The sequence below is a fragment of the Capricornis sumatraensis genome, chromosome 7 (genome assembly GCF_032405125.1).
Source record: "Capricornis sumatraensis isolate serow.1 chromosome 7, serow.2, whole genome shotgun sequence".
NCBI classification, from domain to species: domain Eukaryota; kingdom Metazoa; phylum Chordata; class Mammalia; order Artiodactyla; family Bovidae; genus Capricornis; species Capricornis sumatraensis.
Window position 1 is genome coordinate 69,639,622 of NC_091075.1, and position 14,623 is coordinate 69,654,244.

At 39.6% G+C, this 14,623-nt stretch overlaps 1 protein-coding gene across 1 annotated transcript in view; it reads right to left on the minus strand.

Annotated features, from left to right (window-relative positions):
* Positions 1-1,358: 1,358 nt before the first annotated feature.
* The window catches only part of TXK (TXK tyrosine kinase), a 41,949-nt gene continuing 28,684 nt past the window's right edge, over positions 1,359-14,623 (minus strand). The window contains exons 10-14 of the mRNA XM_068975207.1: positions 9,757-9,973; positions 7,162-7,226; positions 6,046-6,164; positions 4,404-4,561; positions 1,359-1,477 (exon numbers count right to left, since the gene is read on the minus strand). Of these exons, the coding sequence (XP_068831308.1) occupies positions 1,409-1,477; positions 4,404-4,561; positions 6,046-6,164; positions 7,162-7,226; positions 9,757-9,973 (628 nt within the window). The 3' untranslated portion in view covers positions 1,359-1,408. The remainder of the gene's footprint in view (positions 1,478-4,403; positions 4,562-6,045; positions 6,165-7,161; positions 7,227-9,756; positions 9,974-14,623) is intronic.

A 14,623-nucleotide genomic window follows, 5' to 3' on the forward strand; every position in this document is an offset into this window, starting at 1 on the left:
CCAAGAAAGCAAGAGACTCACGGGGAAGAGAAGAACGGTGGATGTCTTTTGATTATCTTTCCTGCATCTGTTACTCACTCCTCCGCTGCCCTCCCCAGAGCTCTCAGTTTCTATTTCCAAGTGCGAGTGTGCTCAGCTGTGTCCAGCTCTTTTTGTGACCCTATGGGTTGTAGCCTGCCAAGCTCCTCTGTCCAGGGGATTCTCCAGGCAAGAACACTGGAGTGGGTTGCCATGACCCCCCTCCAGGGGATCTTCCCGACCCAGAGATCAAACTCGTGTCTCTTATGTTTCCTGCATTGGCAGGTGGGTTCTTTACCACTAGTGCCACCTAGAAAGCCTCTCCCATTGTTAAACCTTATGGTAATGACTCCTGCTTTCTGCAGCACCCTTTCCACTATGCAGCTTCCCCTTTCTGAAGCACTGAGGATGACAAAGATCAATTTCCAATCATTCCTGCAAATGGTATGTGAAAAATTAAGGTTTAATGGTGATTACTGGTTATTTCATTTTGAATCTAAAACCCTGGACTTCAGAAATAATGGAACTTGATGTAACATTTGAGTATCTTGCTTTTGCCACCTTTTGTTCTTATGGAAAAAGCAAGTCATCTTCTAGAAGGTGCCAGAGGTACTTTCTATGACAAAATGAGGCTTCCTCAATTTTCCAATTTCACAGGTACCAAGGGTGAAATCTCAGAACAGAGATTCAGGTTCTGAATTGTCCTGGACAGTGGATCTCACTAGAAACAGAAACTTCACCAGGTCCTGTTCAAAGGACTTTCTCCTGTAACAGTGTTCAATACTGGAGCACAGGAAACTGTGCTGAAATAATCAAATCTGTGCAAAAATAGTTTATTAAATAACATAAGGAAGATTATGAAGGACAGTTCCAGAATGCCCACTCATGTGGCTTGTAAAGGTGCATTTTTCATAAAGATCTGTACAGCTCAAAAGCATGACATCCTGCAGGGGAGGCTCCTTTATTCCAGGATTTGGCAGAATTTATTTTCATCTTCTACACATGCGCCACCAAAGTAAAAAAAAAAAAAAAAGTCACTCTTCTTCAGTAAAGGATAAGGTTCTCATGTAGCCTTGGGGGCTCTCAGGGCGCTTCTCCTGAACAGCAGTCACTGTAAAGACCACCATGGAGCAATTTTCCATTCTTCATGCATGAGACATAAAGAGTGTTACAGAAAAATCCAAGTTTAGAAGTCACTTTCAAACATACATGTAGAAAAGTTATTGTCAGAATACTCTCAAGCTTTAACAAATTGGAAAAGCCTGTGATCTTTGCACTTTCTCAGAGTCAGTGGCTCTAAAGGGTGATAGTCACCAACAGTGACTTCACCCAGGGTTTCCTTTCATGACGGTCCTGCAGGATGATCCTCTGGGTTGGCAGTCCCTTTAGGTCACCAGGTTTCTGCAATCTCTGTAAGAACCTGCAGCAGCTCAGCAAACGTCGGGCGGCCTTTAGGTTTCTGGAAAAGGGAATTGAAGGCGGTCAACTTAGCTTAAGATTCACACAGAGACCAGCTTTGGAACTTGCTGGCAGGACCCAGATCCAGTCTGGTTCACCACGAACAGAAGAGACAGATATGTTGGCTGATAGACAGGGCATGAACAGCAGCTGAGCGAGGCAGGGGTGTGAAAATATAAGGGAAGAGATCGCTGCAAAAATAAAATGGCTAGAGCTGCAAACATTCACATGGCTATTTAAATTAACTGAAATTAGATACATCTTAAAATTCAGTTCTCAGTCACCCTAGCTACTTTTCAATTCTTTGATAGCCAGGTATCACCTGACCTACAGGACAATGCGGATAGCATACTTCCATCACCACAGAACGCTCCATAGATCTGCCCTAGAGATCTATTTGGATGACTTGATATGCATGGAATAAAGGAAGAGCTGGGAGAGAGGGGCCTCTAGAGTCCCAAGTCCCCAAGCTCTGCCCATTATTCACTATACCTGACCCCCTGTAGAAAGACAGATTTTAGTCAGAAAGCAAAAGGCATATTTCCATGAGGGCCTTTTCAGGTCTTGAAGCACTGATTGTGCTGTCTTCAGGCTCAGTCAATAAATTCCAAGCCATGAAGATTAGAGCCTTTTTTCTATTTCACAGTGGGATGTGGTTTGACTTTGACTCCATGAGGAAGCTCCATGGCATCTTTGAAATCCATGGGAAATAGAAATATTCATGGTAGTAGAGGTCCCTGGCAACAGGGTTAGTAGGGAGACACCACCCCTAGTGGCTTGTAAACAGATGGCATCAATAAAAGTACAGAGTAGGAGACAACCTAAATGTGCATCAATGCAGGAATGGATAAAGAAGATGACGTACATATATACAACGGAATACTACTCAGCCATAAAAAAGAGAAAGCAATATCATGTGCAGCACCATGGGTAGACCTAGAGATTATCATACTGAGTGAAGTCAGTCAGAAAGAGAAAGACAAATACCGTATGACTTTACTTATATGTGGATAAACTATGAAACGAATGAACTTATCTACAAAAAAGAAAGAGACTCACAGACATAGAGAACAGATTTTTGGTTGCCAAAGGTGAGGGGGAGTGGAGGAGGGAGGGATTGGGAGTTTGGGATTAGCAGGTGCAAACTATTATATATAGAATGGATAAACAACAAGGTCCTACTGTATACACAGGGAACTACATTCAACATCCTGTGATAAACCATAACAGAGAAGAATAAGAAGAGTGTACATATATGTATAACTGAATCACTTTGCGGTACAACAGCAATTCATATACAACATTGTAAGCCAACTATACTTTAATAAACTACATTTTTTAAATAGAGGAAATAAAATATAACAATTAAAGGACAGAATAGGAGAATATGTGAGCACATGTGAGAGTCTTCCTTGAGACTTCAAGAATAAATAGAGGAGCTTGTTGCTGGTGCTGAGGTTGTGCCAGTAGTAGAGCCAATGAAACAAGTATGCTGCTGCTGCTAAGTCGCTTCAGTCGTGTCCGACGACTCTGTGCGACCCCATAGATGGCAGCCCACCAGGCTCCGCCATCCCTGGGATTCTCCAGGTAAGAACACTGGAGTGGATTGCCATTTCCTTCTCCGATGCATGAAAGTGAAAGTGAAAGTGAAGTCACTCAGTCGTTTACGACTCTTGGCGACACCATGGACTGCAGCCTACCAGGCTCCTCTGTCCATGGGATTTGCCAGGCAAGAGTACTGGAGTGGGTTGCCATTGCCTTCTCCAGAAACAAGTATAACCATGCTAATATAATCATGTTTGAGTCTAGAGATGCTTAAGCACCTTGTTTACTTGGTCTTCAGTATCTTATTTACTCCTTTCTCTGTCTCCTCTCCACAGACATGTAAAATCTCAAAATGTATTCTATTGTATATGCATGTACAAGTATATTGCTTTAGACATGTACATTCCTGAGCTATTTACATTATTATTGCAAAGATGCTCTTCAGACATCTGTTTGCTACTAACAGCTTACTTAATATTTTTTTATGTCTTTCAAGAGCCCTTGCAGAGCAGTTAATCATATGTAAAGTATTTTCATACACTGGGGATCTTTATAAAATTAATACTTTTCTGGAATGGAAACAACCATGTTACTTTTGAAATACTGAATTTTTTTAGTGTTTGTGAATTGGAAGTTGAGTGATTTCTTTTTTAGCCAGGAGGAAATCCTCATCCAGTTGTAGCTATTCTGGGCTGAAACTGTCAACTGGAAAGAGAGAACTGTCAAAGTCACAGAGGAGTCTGATGATGGGGAGGGGTGTGTTGAGTTGTCCCCAGAAAAGACAGAGGTGGGATATAAACTCATCTGGCCTTATTTTTAAGGTTGGCATTTCAAGTAAAAGAGAAACTGGCCTCCTGAGAGAGAGTTTTCTGAGTACAAGTTCGTGGCACACTTCCTGCCTTCATTCCTATTTTTGTTTAATCTATCAGGAGTCTCAAATGCCACAGGAGAGATAAAACCCATTACTCTTACCCTTGGAAAAGCAAGACGAATTATAGTAGAGTGAAGTAAATAAAAACACCATCCTTCTCTTTCAACGTGAAAATTGAACAAGTCTGATTCCACCCTTAGTTTCCACCCAGAAGTTCTTAAAAGGAGTAAAACCTCTCATCATGGAGGCTTTAATAACATCGAGAGTTTCTGTAGGAACCAATTTTGGAAAGATAAGACTTAGAAAAGGTACTGAATTCCTCAGTTGAAAGGCCACTGTTAAAATGTGTTAATGATTTTTGTTGTGGAAGTACTTCTGGCTCTCAGGGATCATTACCAAGAAATAGAAACCGTTTCCTGCCATGACAGAGTCCTGGGGTAACATGGGTGATAATCAATCTGCTCTCAGATGCAGGAACTGCCAACCTTTGAAGGAAATTAAGGGCACTCACCTCATGCCAGCAGCTATACATGACTTCATATATGGACATTGGTGCCAGGTAAGGTCGGTACAGCCTGAAGCCTTTAGAAATAGCTTCCACAACTTGCAAATTTGACCTATTCTCAAAAGGCATTTTTCCTTCTGAGAAAACTTCCCACATCAAAACTCCTGAAAATAAAACACATAAAAATAAGAGGTTAGACAGAGGTGGTTACTTGGAACTGAGCTGTTTCCAATTACAAGGCATTATTTCCCTCCTGTAGCCATGGAGTTGCAATCATCCAGAATGACTGCAGTTCTATCCAGGAAGCAGATCCCATGCATCTTAGGTTTTGAACTGAATATATTCCAAGGGAAAACAATTCCTTCCCTTTTCTGTTGGTTCTGACTGCCTTCTTATTGGAAGAAAATGCTGGCAGCATCTTTAATTCAAAGTACTATTCATGTCTCCATACCCTGATATCAATGAAACTTTCTACCATTCCATAGAAAATGACAATATTGTGTAATCCCCTGCTGCCTGCTAAGGCCAGGAAAACTCCTGACCAGGAGGCATGCATTTCCCTCTTTCCATTGAAAGACTGCTGAGTAGAGTCCCAGAAAATCTGGCAGGGGTTCTGTTTGTATAAGCAGGTGTTCAAAACTCATTGATGATTGATGAAGCTCCTTCAAGTCTCTCAATTTGAGTTCATTTAATTATTCACTTATTCTACAAATATGTATTATATATTGATCAGACTCCACCCTTATGTTAGAGCCACAGAATTAAGATTGAAACCTGTCCAAGTTCTTAAGAATTTAAGAAGCTCACTGTCCAGTGAGGAAGAAAGACAGGTGGTCAGGTAAAACTCAAGGGTTTCTAATTGTTCTATAACTACCATTGATGAAATCCTTATGTTGCTATCATTGGTCTCACAACTCAACTGCTCTCCAGCAGAGCTTAAAATGTCACCAGTCAAGACTATCACATGTCAGTGGAGAGCTAATGAGATCAATACAAGCTAAACCTTATTGTGGGCAATAACATTCACACCCTTTGAGGGTACAGATGTCTCTCACAACCTAAGAAGGCACCCAGGAAGGCCCAGGTGAAAGAAAATAGATAGATCACTTACACATTTATTGCCATTTTCTGCAAGTCAACTCAAAGAACAAATTCCGTCAGACATGGATCCACGGTATCTCTTTTTCAATGAAGAATATTACCCAATATAAATAGCTATTGATAGACCCCAAGGAAGCCTACGTCTAATTTCACAAAATATGGGAATAATAATGTAAATGAGATGGCATCACGGATAGGCAAGCAATGAAGGTTATTAATTACACTCAAGATTAAATGACACTGTAAGATCAGTTTTCCTTGCAAGTCTCTGTGGTGTGGGAAGGTTGGCTGAATTTGTTTTCTAAATCAGTAGACTCTGTAAACGGTTTTACAGCAAGTGCTCAGTGGGAAAGGAAAAGACCCCAAAGGCAAATTTATATAAGAAGGTTGCCAGTTGCCAAAGACAATCTGATGTGTTAGAACACCTGAGACAGAAACACAGTTATAAGAAGACTTTTAGCTAGATAATATCAAGAAATCAAAGTTAAAAGAGCAATCTCTATTTTATTCAATAAAGCTCCAACAAATGAACATCAAATTCACTCACCGAATGACCAGACGTCAGATTTGCTGCTATATCTGTTGAAATGAAAAACTTCAGGAGGGGACCACTTGACTGGGAACTTGGCTCCAGAAGAACTGACATATTCATCATCCAAAACGTACCTACAGCCATCAGAGTTCAGAGCACATTGTGTTAATCACCCCTAAGTTCTGTGTACTTCTAATCCTTTTGGTTAACTCTGATTTCTAAAATACAAAGTCTTTTACCACAGAAAGGCTCAGGATACCTTCTCTTCTTGCTATCAAGGTAGGAAAGTAACCCTGATATAGTTTCCCCCTTAAACCAAACCTCCATTGTGTTTATTATATTTGAATCTCAGAAAACCATAGCAATTCTTCAGTTTAAAACAGGCCTGTGGTTTAATAATGCCAGGCATGAAGGAATCTTGCAGACAGAAATTCAGGATGAGTCAGCAACCACCTGTGTCAAGAGTCAGACAAGGACAAAACAGGAAAATGGTAGCTGCAGGGAAGCCAGTTTCAGTGGTCAGCAACAGGGACCAGTCAGGCCATCTCTAGTATGTGGCCCCATGAGACAGAAGGAGTTTGGATTTTGACCCTGAAGAGAGCCAGAGAGAAACCCTGAAATCACTAGGATTAAATTTCTAGCAACCTGAAGGAAAGCAGACTCAAAATATAAATTGCACTGAATTGTTGAAAATAAGGTTTTCCAACCTTATTTTCACACCCTTGCTGACTGTCAGCTACTACAATTGATAAGAGAAATGCAGGAAAAGGACAGCAAAATCAAAGCTGAGCAAACACATTTTTTTTCTATTTCAGAAATATATAAGGACAACTTTTCTCTTAACCTTCTACATATGATAAGTAGACTAAGAAATTCTTTTTATTTTTAAGGGATGACATAATTTTATTAATAATGACCTGACAGATCAGAAGACTAGCCCACAGTCTCAGTTTCCCTTATAGCTAAATTGGTGCATGTCCTAAAGCTCAAAGTGGGTCAGCAGGACATCCAACCACATCAACACTTCCCTCAGGGAAAAAAGAGCAAAGCCAATCACACCTTCAGTCTGTCTGTAGATGAATGTAAGATTCCCTACTATGAGTAAACAAAGAAAGAAAGTGCATCATGTACCTTGTCATTCCAAAGTCCGAAATTTTTACTATACATGTAGAACTGACCAAACAATTCCTTGCTGCCTATAGAAAGAAGAAAAGAATCCAGGTTTGAATACAAAGTTTTTTCTTTCCAGAGTTTGTACTCTTCCTTATTTCACTTGTGGCTCAGCACTACCTCTGAGTGAACAACCATGTTACTTCATGGTGATAACTGTCGATGCTACATAGGATTTAATGTATCTGCCCTTGCGAGATGGATTTTAGTGATTTTTTTTTTTAAGAAATGATAAAAAAAGAAAAATTTTAACTAACTTTTTTCCTTTTTAAAATGTGTAATCTTTCTCAAGAAGTATCCTTGACAAGTATCAGGATAAACTCAACCTAAGAGGTAAAAATCTATGAATCTTGATATAAAAAACAGTGTGTATTTAAAACTTTACCTTTATAAATAAAAAGAGGAAAGTCCAATATGCATGAAAAATAAAAGATCATTATATATCTTTGGGATAATCATTGTATAAAATTACTTATAGAAATTAAGAAATTGTATTTAAAATTTACATTTCATTGAATGTAACATCATGGGGTCACAAAGAGTCGGACACAACTGAGCGACTGAACTGAACAGTTTACAATTGATATTTTCTTATTTATTAAACCACAGTCAACTAAATATAGTAGTATATAATGTAGAAACTATTTGATGCCAAGATAATCTATTTTCAGTCAGCTTAGTCAGGAAAACCATTGACTTCATTTTTTAGCCTCATGTAGGTCAAAGGTTTGACAGAATTTTTCTCTTTTGAGCTAATTTGTGGTTCAGTTAGTTCAAAAACAAAAGAAAAAACTTGAAATGGAGAGCCAGCAGGGGCCAGTCTGGAAGATGTTGACAAGTGCCAGCAATGATCTCAAAGTCAAACCACAAGGCAAGCCTTCAACAGAGAACACACACATTGTTAGCTAATAGATAAGTGGCATGTAGGTGGAGAAAACAGGACACAAAAGACAGTGATCAAGGAAGGAACCAAGACTAGGTAGGTCTGCAAGAAGACAGCTGGAGCAAATGGAATTACCTCAGCTGTCACCTGACTGAATTTTGAATTCTAATCTTCATGGGGAGGACAAACCACAGAGACTAGGAAGGTGAGTTAGGTGGAACTGATACCATATCCATCCAATAAAATGTGTGCTCAATGGCAACTCAGGCCAGACACTGGGGAATGCGTCATGAGGCATGTAGAACAATGGTGGAGCTTTTCTATGTGCCAGGCACTGCTTTAAGTGCTTACACATATTAATTCCCGTAATCCTCCCAGTGAGCCCATAGGAAGGAGGTGCTATAATTAACACCACTTGACTAGTTAACTAACTTAAGGTCACAGGGCTAGTAAGAAACAAAGGTGAGATTTCAACTAGCTGAGGCAGGGTATGCCATCTTGACTACATAACAAACTTATCAGGGAAATTTTCCCAAAAACTTGATCACTACATTTTACCCCCAAAGATTCTGATTTCATTGGTTGGTGGTATGGGCTCAGTACTGTGATGTTTTAAAGCCCCCAGATGATTCTAATGCCCAGCTAAGTTTGAGGGCCATTGCTCAGCAACTTGCACTCTCATGACACTGAACTGCAGCTCAGAAGTCTACGCCTTGGTGTCAAGGAGTCTGGAGTCTAATATTTGTGTAAACAATGTAAATAATTATTAAAGGAGGTCGTATATAATAAACGCCAATGAGAGCTCTAAATCATGTGTAGGACAAGCAATGGTGTGCTGGGGCTAATGAAATTATGACCCCTTTCTTGCCCCAAAATAGTCCAGCCTGAATGACAGATATTATGGTCATCCTAGTCATGGCTGATGGAAGTTCAGGATTACCTGTAAGTGTCAGTAAAAGGGACTCCTCATAAATTCTCAAATTTTCATTGGATTTAATTTGGGAACTTAGAAACGAGACATGAAAGGACACAGAAGGAATAGTATGAATATCATGAATAAATACGGAGCAGATAGAAAATGTTTTTCAAGGGGAGGTAGCAAGGCAGAGAAGCAGAGCTATTTGCTTCTGAGGTAAAACAAGCTTTGATCTTTTTTGTTTGGAGGGTTGTTCTGAGTGATACAGAACAGAATGGTTTAACATTTCGAGTCCCTCTCAATAATGCCAGTAGTGCTTTTATGCTGCTGTAAGAACCAAACCATCTCTACTCAGAGGCAGTTTCACCCCCCTGGGTGAGACCCACTGGGGCTGGTGCTTCAGCATGGTCCTCCAGCACCTGGCAGAGAGCTTGTCATATATAGGCACTTAGTATGTATTTGATTATTGGTTGAAAGAAAGAAAGATGGCAGTAAGAGAAGGAAGAAGAAAGGGGGAGAGAGGAAGGGAAAGTAGTTTAGTTCATTTGTTGGTGAATAATTAGTTCAAGACATATGTAGAGTAACATCTTACTTGGTTACAGCATCAGTAGGCAATAGAAAATAAATCTACATTTCTCAACAAATTACATGAATAGAAAAATGTTTTAAAATTAAGCCAAAGGATGCATTATTCAAAGTACTGAAAGTCCTAACTTATCATGTCCTTCACAAAATAGCAAATTTGCTCTGTACTTACTAAATCCCTATGGATAAAGCAGTTTCTCTCCAGATACTCCATTCCTTCACAGATATCTTGGCACACACTCAGTAGCATCTCCTTGCTAAGCTTTCCTTTTCTCTCTCTCAGATAGTTAAGCAGGCAGCCATTTTCCATAAACTCTGTCACAATATAAAGGGGCTTCTGCTGTATACACACTCCATAAAGCTGAACCAGCTTCGAATGAGATAACTTCCTGTTGAAGAAAACATAGACCCACCCATGAGCAAAATCGCTTTTGCGTTTTCAAGTGTTTGAACTCAACTGGTGATACTTACCATTTCCATATAATGTTCATCATCAAGCTATGATTGAAACTAACCCAACCACAGAGCAAGTAGGACAGTTTCCTTTCCACTTTATGTGCTAAGAGAGTGGGGTCAAGAGGTTATGCGGTACTACTTCCTAAGTTGTGGTACATACAGGATAGTCCATATTCTATTTTTCTTTTTTCCATTTTGTAAGCTTTTTGTTTCCTCTTTACTGCTACTCCTTGCCCAGTTCCGGGTCCTTGAGTTTCAACCTCCCCAATCACAGCTGTCTAGACAAAAAATTCGGGACAGACAGAGGGAAGAAAGAGCAATTGATGTGAATTTTTAAAAGAAAATTAAATTATAACTAATAAATGCATTTAAAGGAAAATTTTAGATTAAGTTGAAGACTGAAAAACATTTGCTGACATGAAACTCTTCTATGTATTTAGTAATCACAAACATACACACAGACACACCCATATCATAGAAATGAGCTTTGAACTGTTGGATAACTTAAAGAAAATTTCACTTTAGAGAATTAAAACATTTGTGCTCAGCTGCTTGAACTTTTCTCTCCTCTCTTTTTCTCTTTTCACACACACATACACAGTGTCCTTGAATATCACCTACTAAAATACACTAAAATAAAGTTTTTAAGAAATGATACAAATGAGGGGCCTCCCTGGTGGCTCAGTGGTAAAGAATCCACCTGCCAATGTAAGAGACGCAGGTTTGATCCCTGATCTGGGAAGATGCAATGAAAATCACGCACACCGCAGCTAGAGAGCAGCCCCGGCTCACCGTTACTGGAGAAAAGCCCAAGCAGCAACAATGGCCCAGCACAGCCAAAAATAAAATACACTTAAAAAAATTTTGTTTAAGGAAATGAAATGATACAAATGAACTTATTTACAAAACAGAAACAGATTCACAGACTTAGAGAATGAACTTATGGTTACCAGCTGGGAAAGATGGGGAGAAGAGATAGTTAGGGAGTTTGGATCCACACATACACACTGCTATATCTAAAATGGATAACCAACAAGGACCTACTGTATAGCACAGATAACTCTCCTCAATGTTATGTGGCAACCAGGATTGGAGGGGAGTTTGAGGGAGAATGGATACATGTAAATATATGACTAAAAGAAGAGAAGCGAAAAGCAAAGGAGAAAAGGAAAGATATAAGGATCTGAATGCAGAGTTCCAAAGAATAGCAAGAAGAGATAAGAAAGCCTTCCTCAGGGATCAGTGCAAATAAATAGAGGAAAACAACACAATGGGAAAGACTAGAGATCTCTTCAAGAAAATTAGAGATACCAAGAGAACATTTCATGCTAGTATGGGCTCGATAAAGGTCAGAAATGGTATGGACCTAACAGAAGCAGAAGATAGTAAGAAGAGGTGGCAAGAATACACAGAAGAATTGTACAAAAAAGATGTTCATGACCAAGATAACCATGATGGTGTGATCACTCACCTAGAGCCAGACATCCTGGAATGTGAAGTCAAGTGGGCCTTAGAAAGCATCACTATGAACAAAGCTAGTGGAGGTGATGGAATTCCAGTTGAGCTATTTCAAATCCTGAAAGATGATGTTGTGAAAGTGCTGTACTCAATATGCCAGCAAATTTGGAAAACTCAGCAGTGGCCACAGGACTGGAAAAGGTCCGTTTTCATTCCAATCCCAAAGAAAGGCAATGCCAAACAATGCTCAAACTACCGCACAATTGCACTCATCTCACACGCTAGTAAAGTAATGCTCAAAATTCTCCAAGCCAGACTTCAGCAAGACGTGAACCGTGAACTTCCAGATGTTCAAGCTGGTTTTAGAAAAGGCAGAAGAACCAGAGATCAAATGGCCAACATCTGCTGGATCATGGAAAAAGCAAGAGAGTTCCAAAAAAACATCTATTTCTGCTTTATTGACTATGCCAAAGCCTTTGACTGTGTGGATCACAATAAACTGTGGAAAGTTCTGAAAGAGATTGGAATACCAGACCATCTGACCTGCCTCTTGAGAAACGTATATGCAGGTCAGGAAGCAACAGTTAGAACTGGACATGGAACAACAGACTGGTTCCAAGTAGGAAAAGGAGTACGTCAAGGATGTATATTGTCACCCAGCTTATTTAACTTATATGCAGAGTACATCATGAGAAACACTGGGCTGGAAGAAGCACAAGCTGGAATCAAGATTGCCAGGAGAAATATCAATAACCTCAGATATGCAGATGACACCACCCTTATGGCAGAAAGTGAAGAGAAACTAAAATGCCTCTTGATGAAAGTGAAAGAGAAGAGTGAAAAAGTTGGCTTAAAGCTCAACATTCAGAAAACGAAGATCGTGGCATCCAGTCCCATCACTTCACGGCAAATAAATGGGGAAACAGTGGAAACAGTGTCAGACTTTATTTTTCTGGGCTCCAAAATCACTGCAGATGGTGATTGCTGCCATGAAATTAAAAGACACTTACTCCTTGGAAGAAAAGTTATGAGCAACCTAGATAGCATATTCAAAAGCAGAGACATTACGTTGCTGACTAAGGTCCATCTAGTCAAGGCTATGGTTTTTCCTGTTGTCATGTATAGTTGTGAGGGTTGGACTGTGAAGAAAGCTGAGCACCAAAGAATTGATGCTTTTGAACCGTGGTGTTGGAGAAGACTCTTGAGAGTCCCTTGGACTGCAAGGAGATCCAACCAGTCCATTCTGAAGGAGATCAGTCTTGGGTGTGCTTTGGAAGGAATGATGCTAAAGCTGAAACTCCAGTACTTTGGCCACTTCATGCGAAGAGTTGACTTATTGGAAAAGACTCTGATGCTGGGAGGGATTGGGGGCAGGAGGAGAAGGGGACGACAGAGGATGAGATGGCTGGATGGCATCACTGACTCAATGGACGTGAGTCTGAGTGAACTCCGGGAGATGGTGATGAACATGGAGGCCTGGCGTGCCGTGGTTCATGGGGTCGCAAAGAGTCGGACACGACTGAGTGACTGAACTGAAATGAAAGCCCTTTTATGCCAACTTGAATATGAAATAGAATATTCAAATTAATGTTTGTAATTATAGGAGGTGTATAATTAACTAACATTTTGTTAGTCAAAAATGCCTTGAAATGTTACTTCTTTCCATTCATAAAGATAATACAAGATCAATGAATCAGGGAGATTAATTATATTAAAACAACATGTATGAGTGATTGATACATTCCCCTATAATGAGCAAACAGAAACACTCCAGTTAGTAGGGGGAAAGATAGTCAAGCACCTATATATGATTTTAATTTGTAGATATAGGTATTATATGGTGGCGCTAGTGGTAAAGTCTGCCTGCCAGTGCAGGAGACATAAGAGACGGTTTCCATCCCTGGGAAGATTCCCTGGAGTAGGAAATGGCAACACACTGCAGTTATTCTTGCCTGGAAATCCCATGGATAGAGGAGCCTAGCAGACGACAGTCTATGGGATCGCAAGCATCAGACACAACTGAGCAGCTGAGCGCGCGCGCACACACACACACACACACACACACACGTACATATTATATGTGTAGATTTTGTCTGATTTACGTTTCTGATTCATGAAGTGTGCTTTCACTTAGCGGATGCAGCTTACATGTGTGCAGAATAATGGCAGGAAGCCAATTTTGAGATGGAAAACTAATTTTCCAAGAGAAAACTGCCAAATTGATACTCACACGTAAGCATTTGAGAATTAGAACATTACACTGTATTTGCTCAGTAAGATCACTAGCAACAGTTTATCAGAAAAAATTATCAGAAATAAGGCAAGAACAAATAAATAAACCCTCACTTGTATGGTTCAGTCTAAGAAATAGGACAAATATTTTCAAGGTCACAGAAAGATGCAAACAGAAAAAGAATGCTGTTGTTTGCTGTAACTTTAGGATCCATTAATACACATTCCTTTCTCATCTTAGAAAAATGCATATGATTCATTGTAGAACAAACATGTCATATTTATGTAAATTTGTTACTTAAATATTTTCAAACTCTGTAGTCTTCTTCTCTTCTAATTGTTCTTTTTTCCCATGTGATCAGATCAAGTTTCAGAGTTTTTAATGTCATCTGTGGTGACCAGGCTGACCTCTCTCCTGAACTCTAGACTCATGCATTTGACCCTTGGTCATACTTGGCTACCCAAAAGGTCTCTCAAATTCAACATGTCCAAAGCAGAATTACTAATTTTTCCTCTAAAACTATTCCTCAGCAGGTCTCTTCCATTTCAGTAAATGGTGCCATTCTCTGCTTAATAGTGCACCCAAGACCTTGGTTTTCACTTTTTGGTCCCCCAGTCTCCTTAAGTGATTTGCAACATCTAATTTATCAGCAAGTCCTGATAATTTTATCTCAAAAATGTATCCTGAAACTATTCCCTTCTTTCCATCTCTGCTATCACCCCTTTCACCATCATCTTCCACCTGCTTTATCGAAAGGGCTCCTAAAAATGTATAATAAGATTTGAAAAAAAAATGAAATATTTTTTCCCAAAAATTGCTCAAATTATGTTTAAACATCTCAGAAGAAGGATTTAAATTCAAATTCCTTGTTTCTGATAGAGATTCTAGGTGA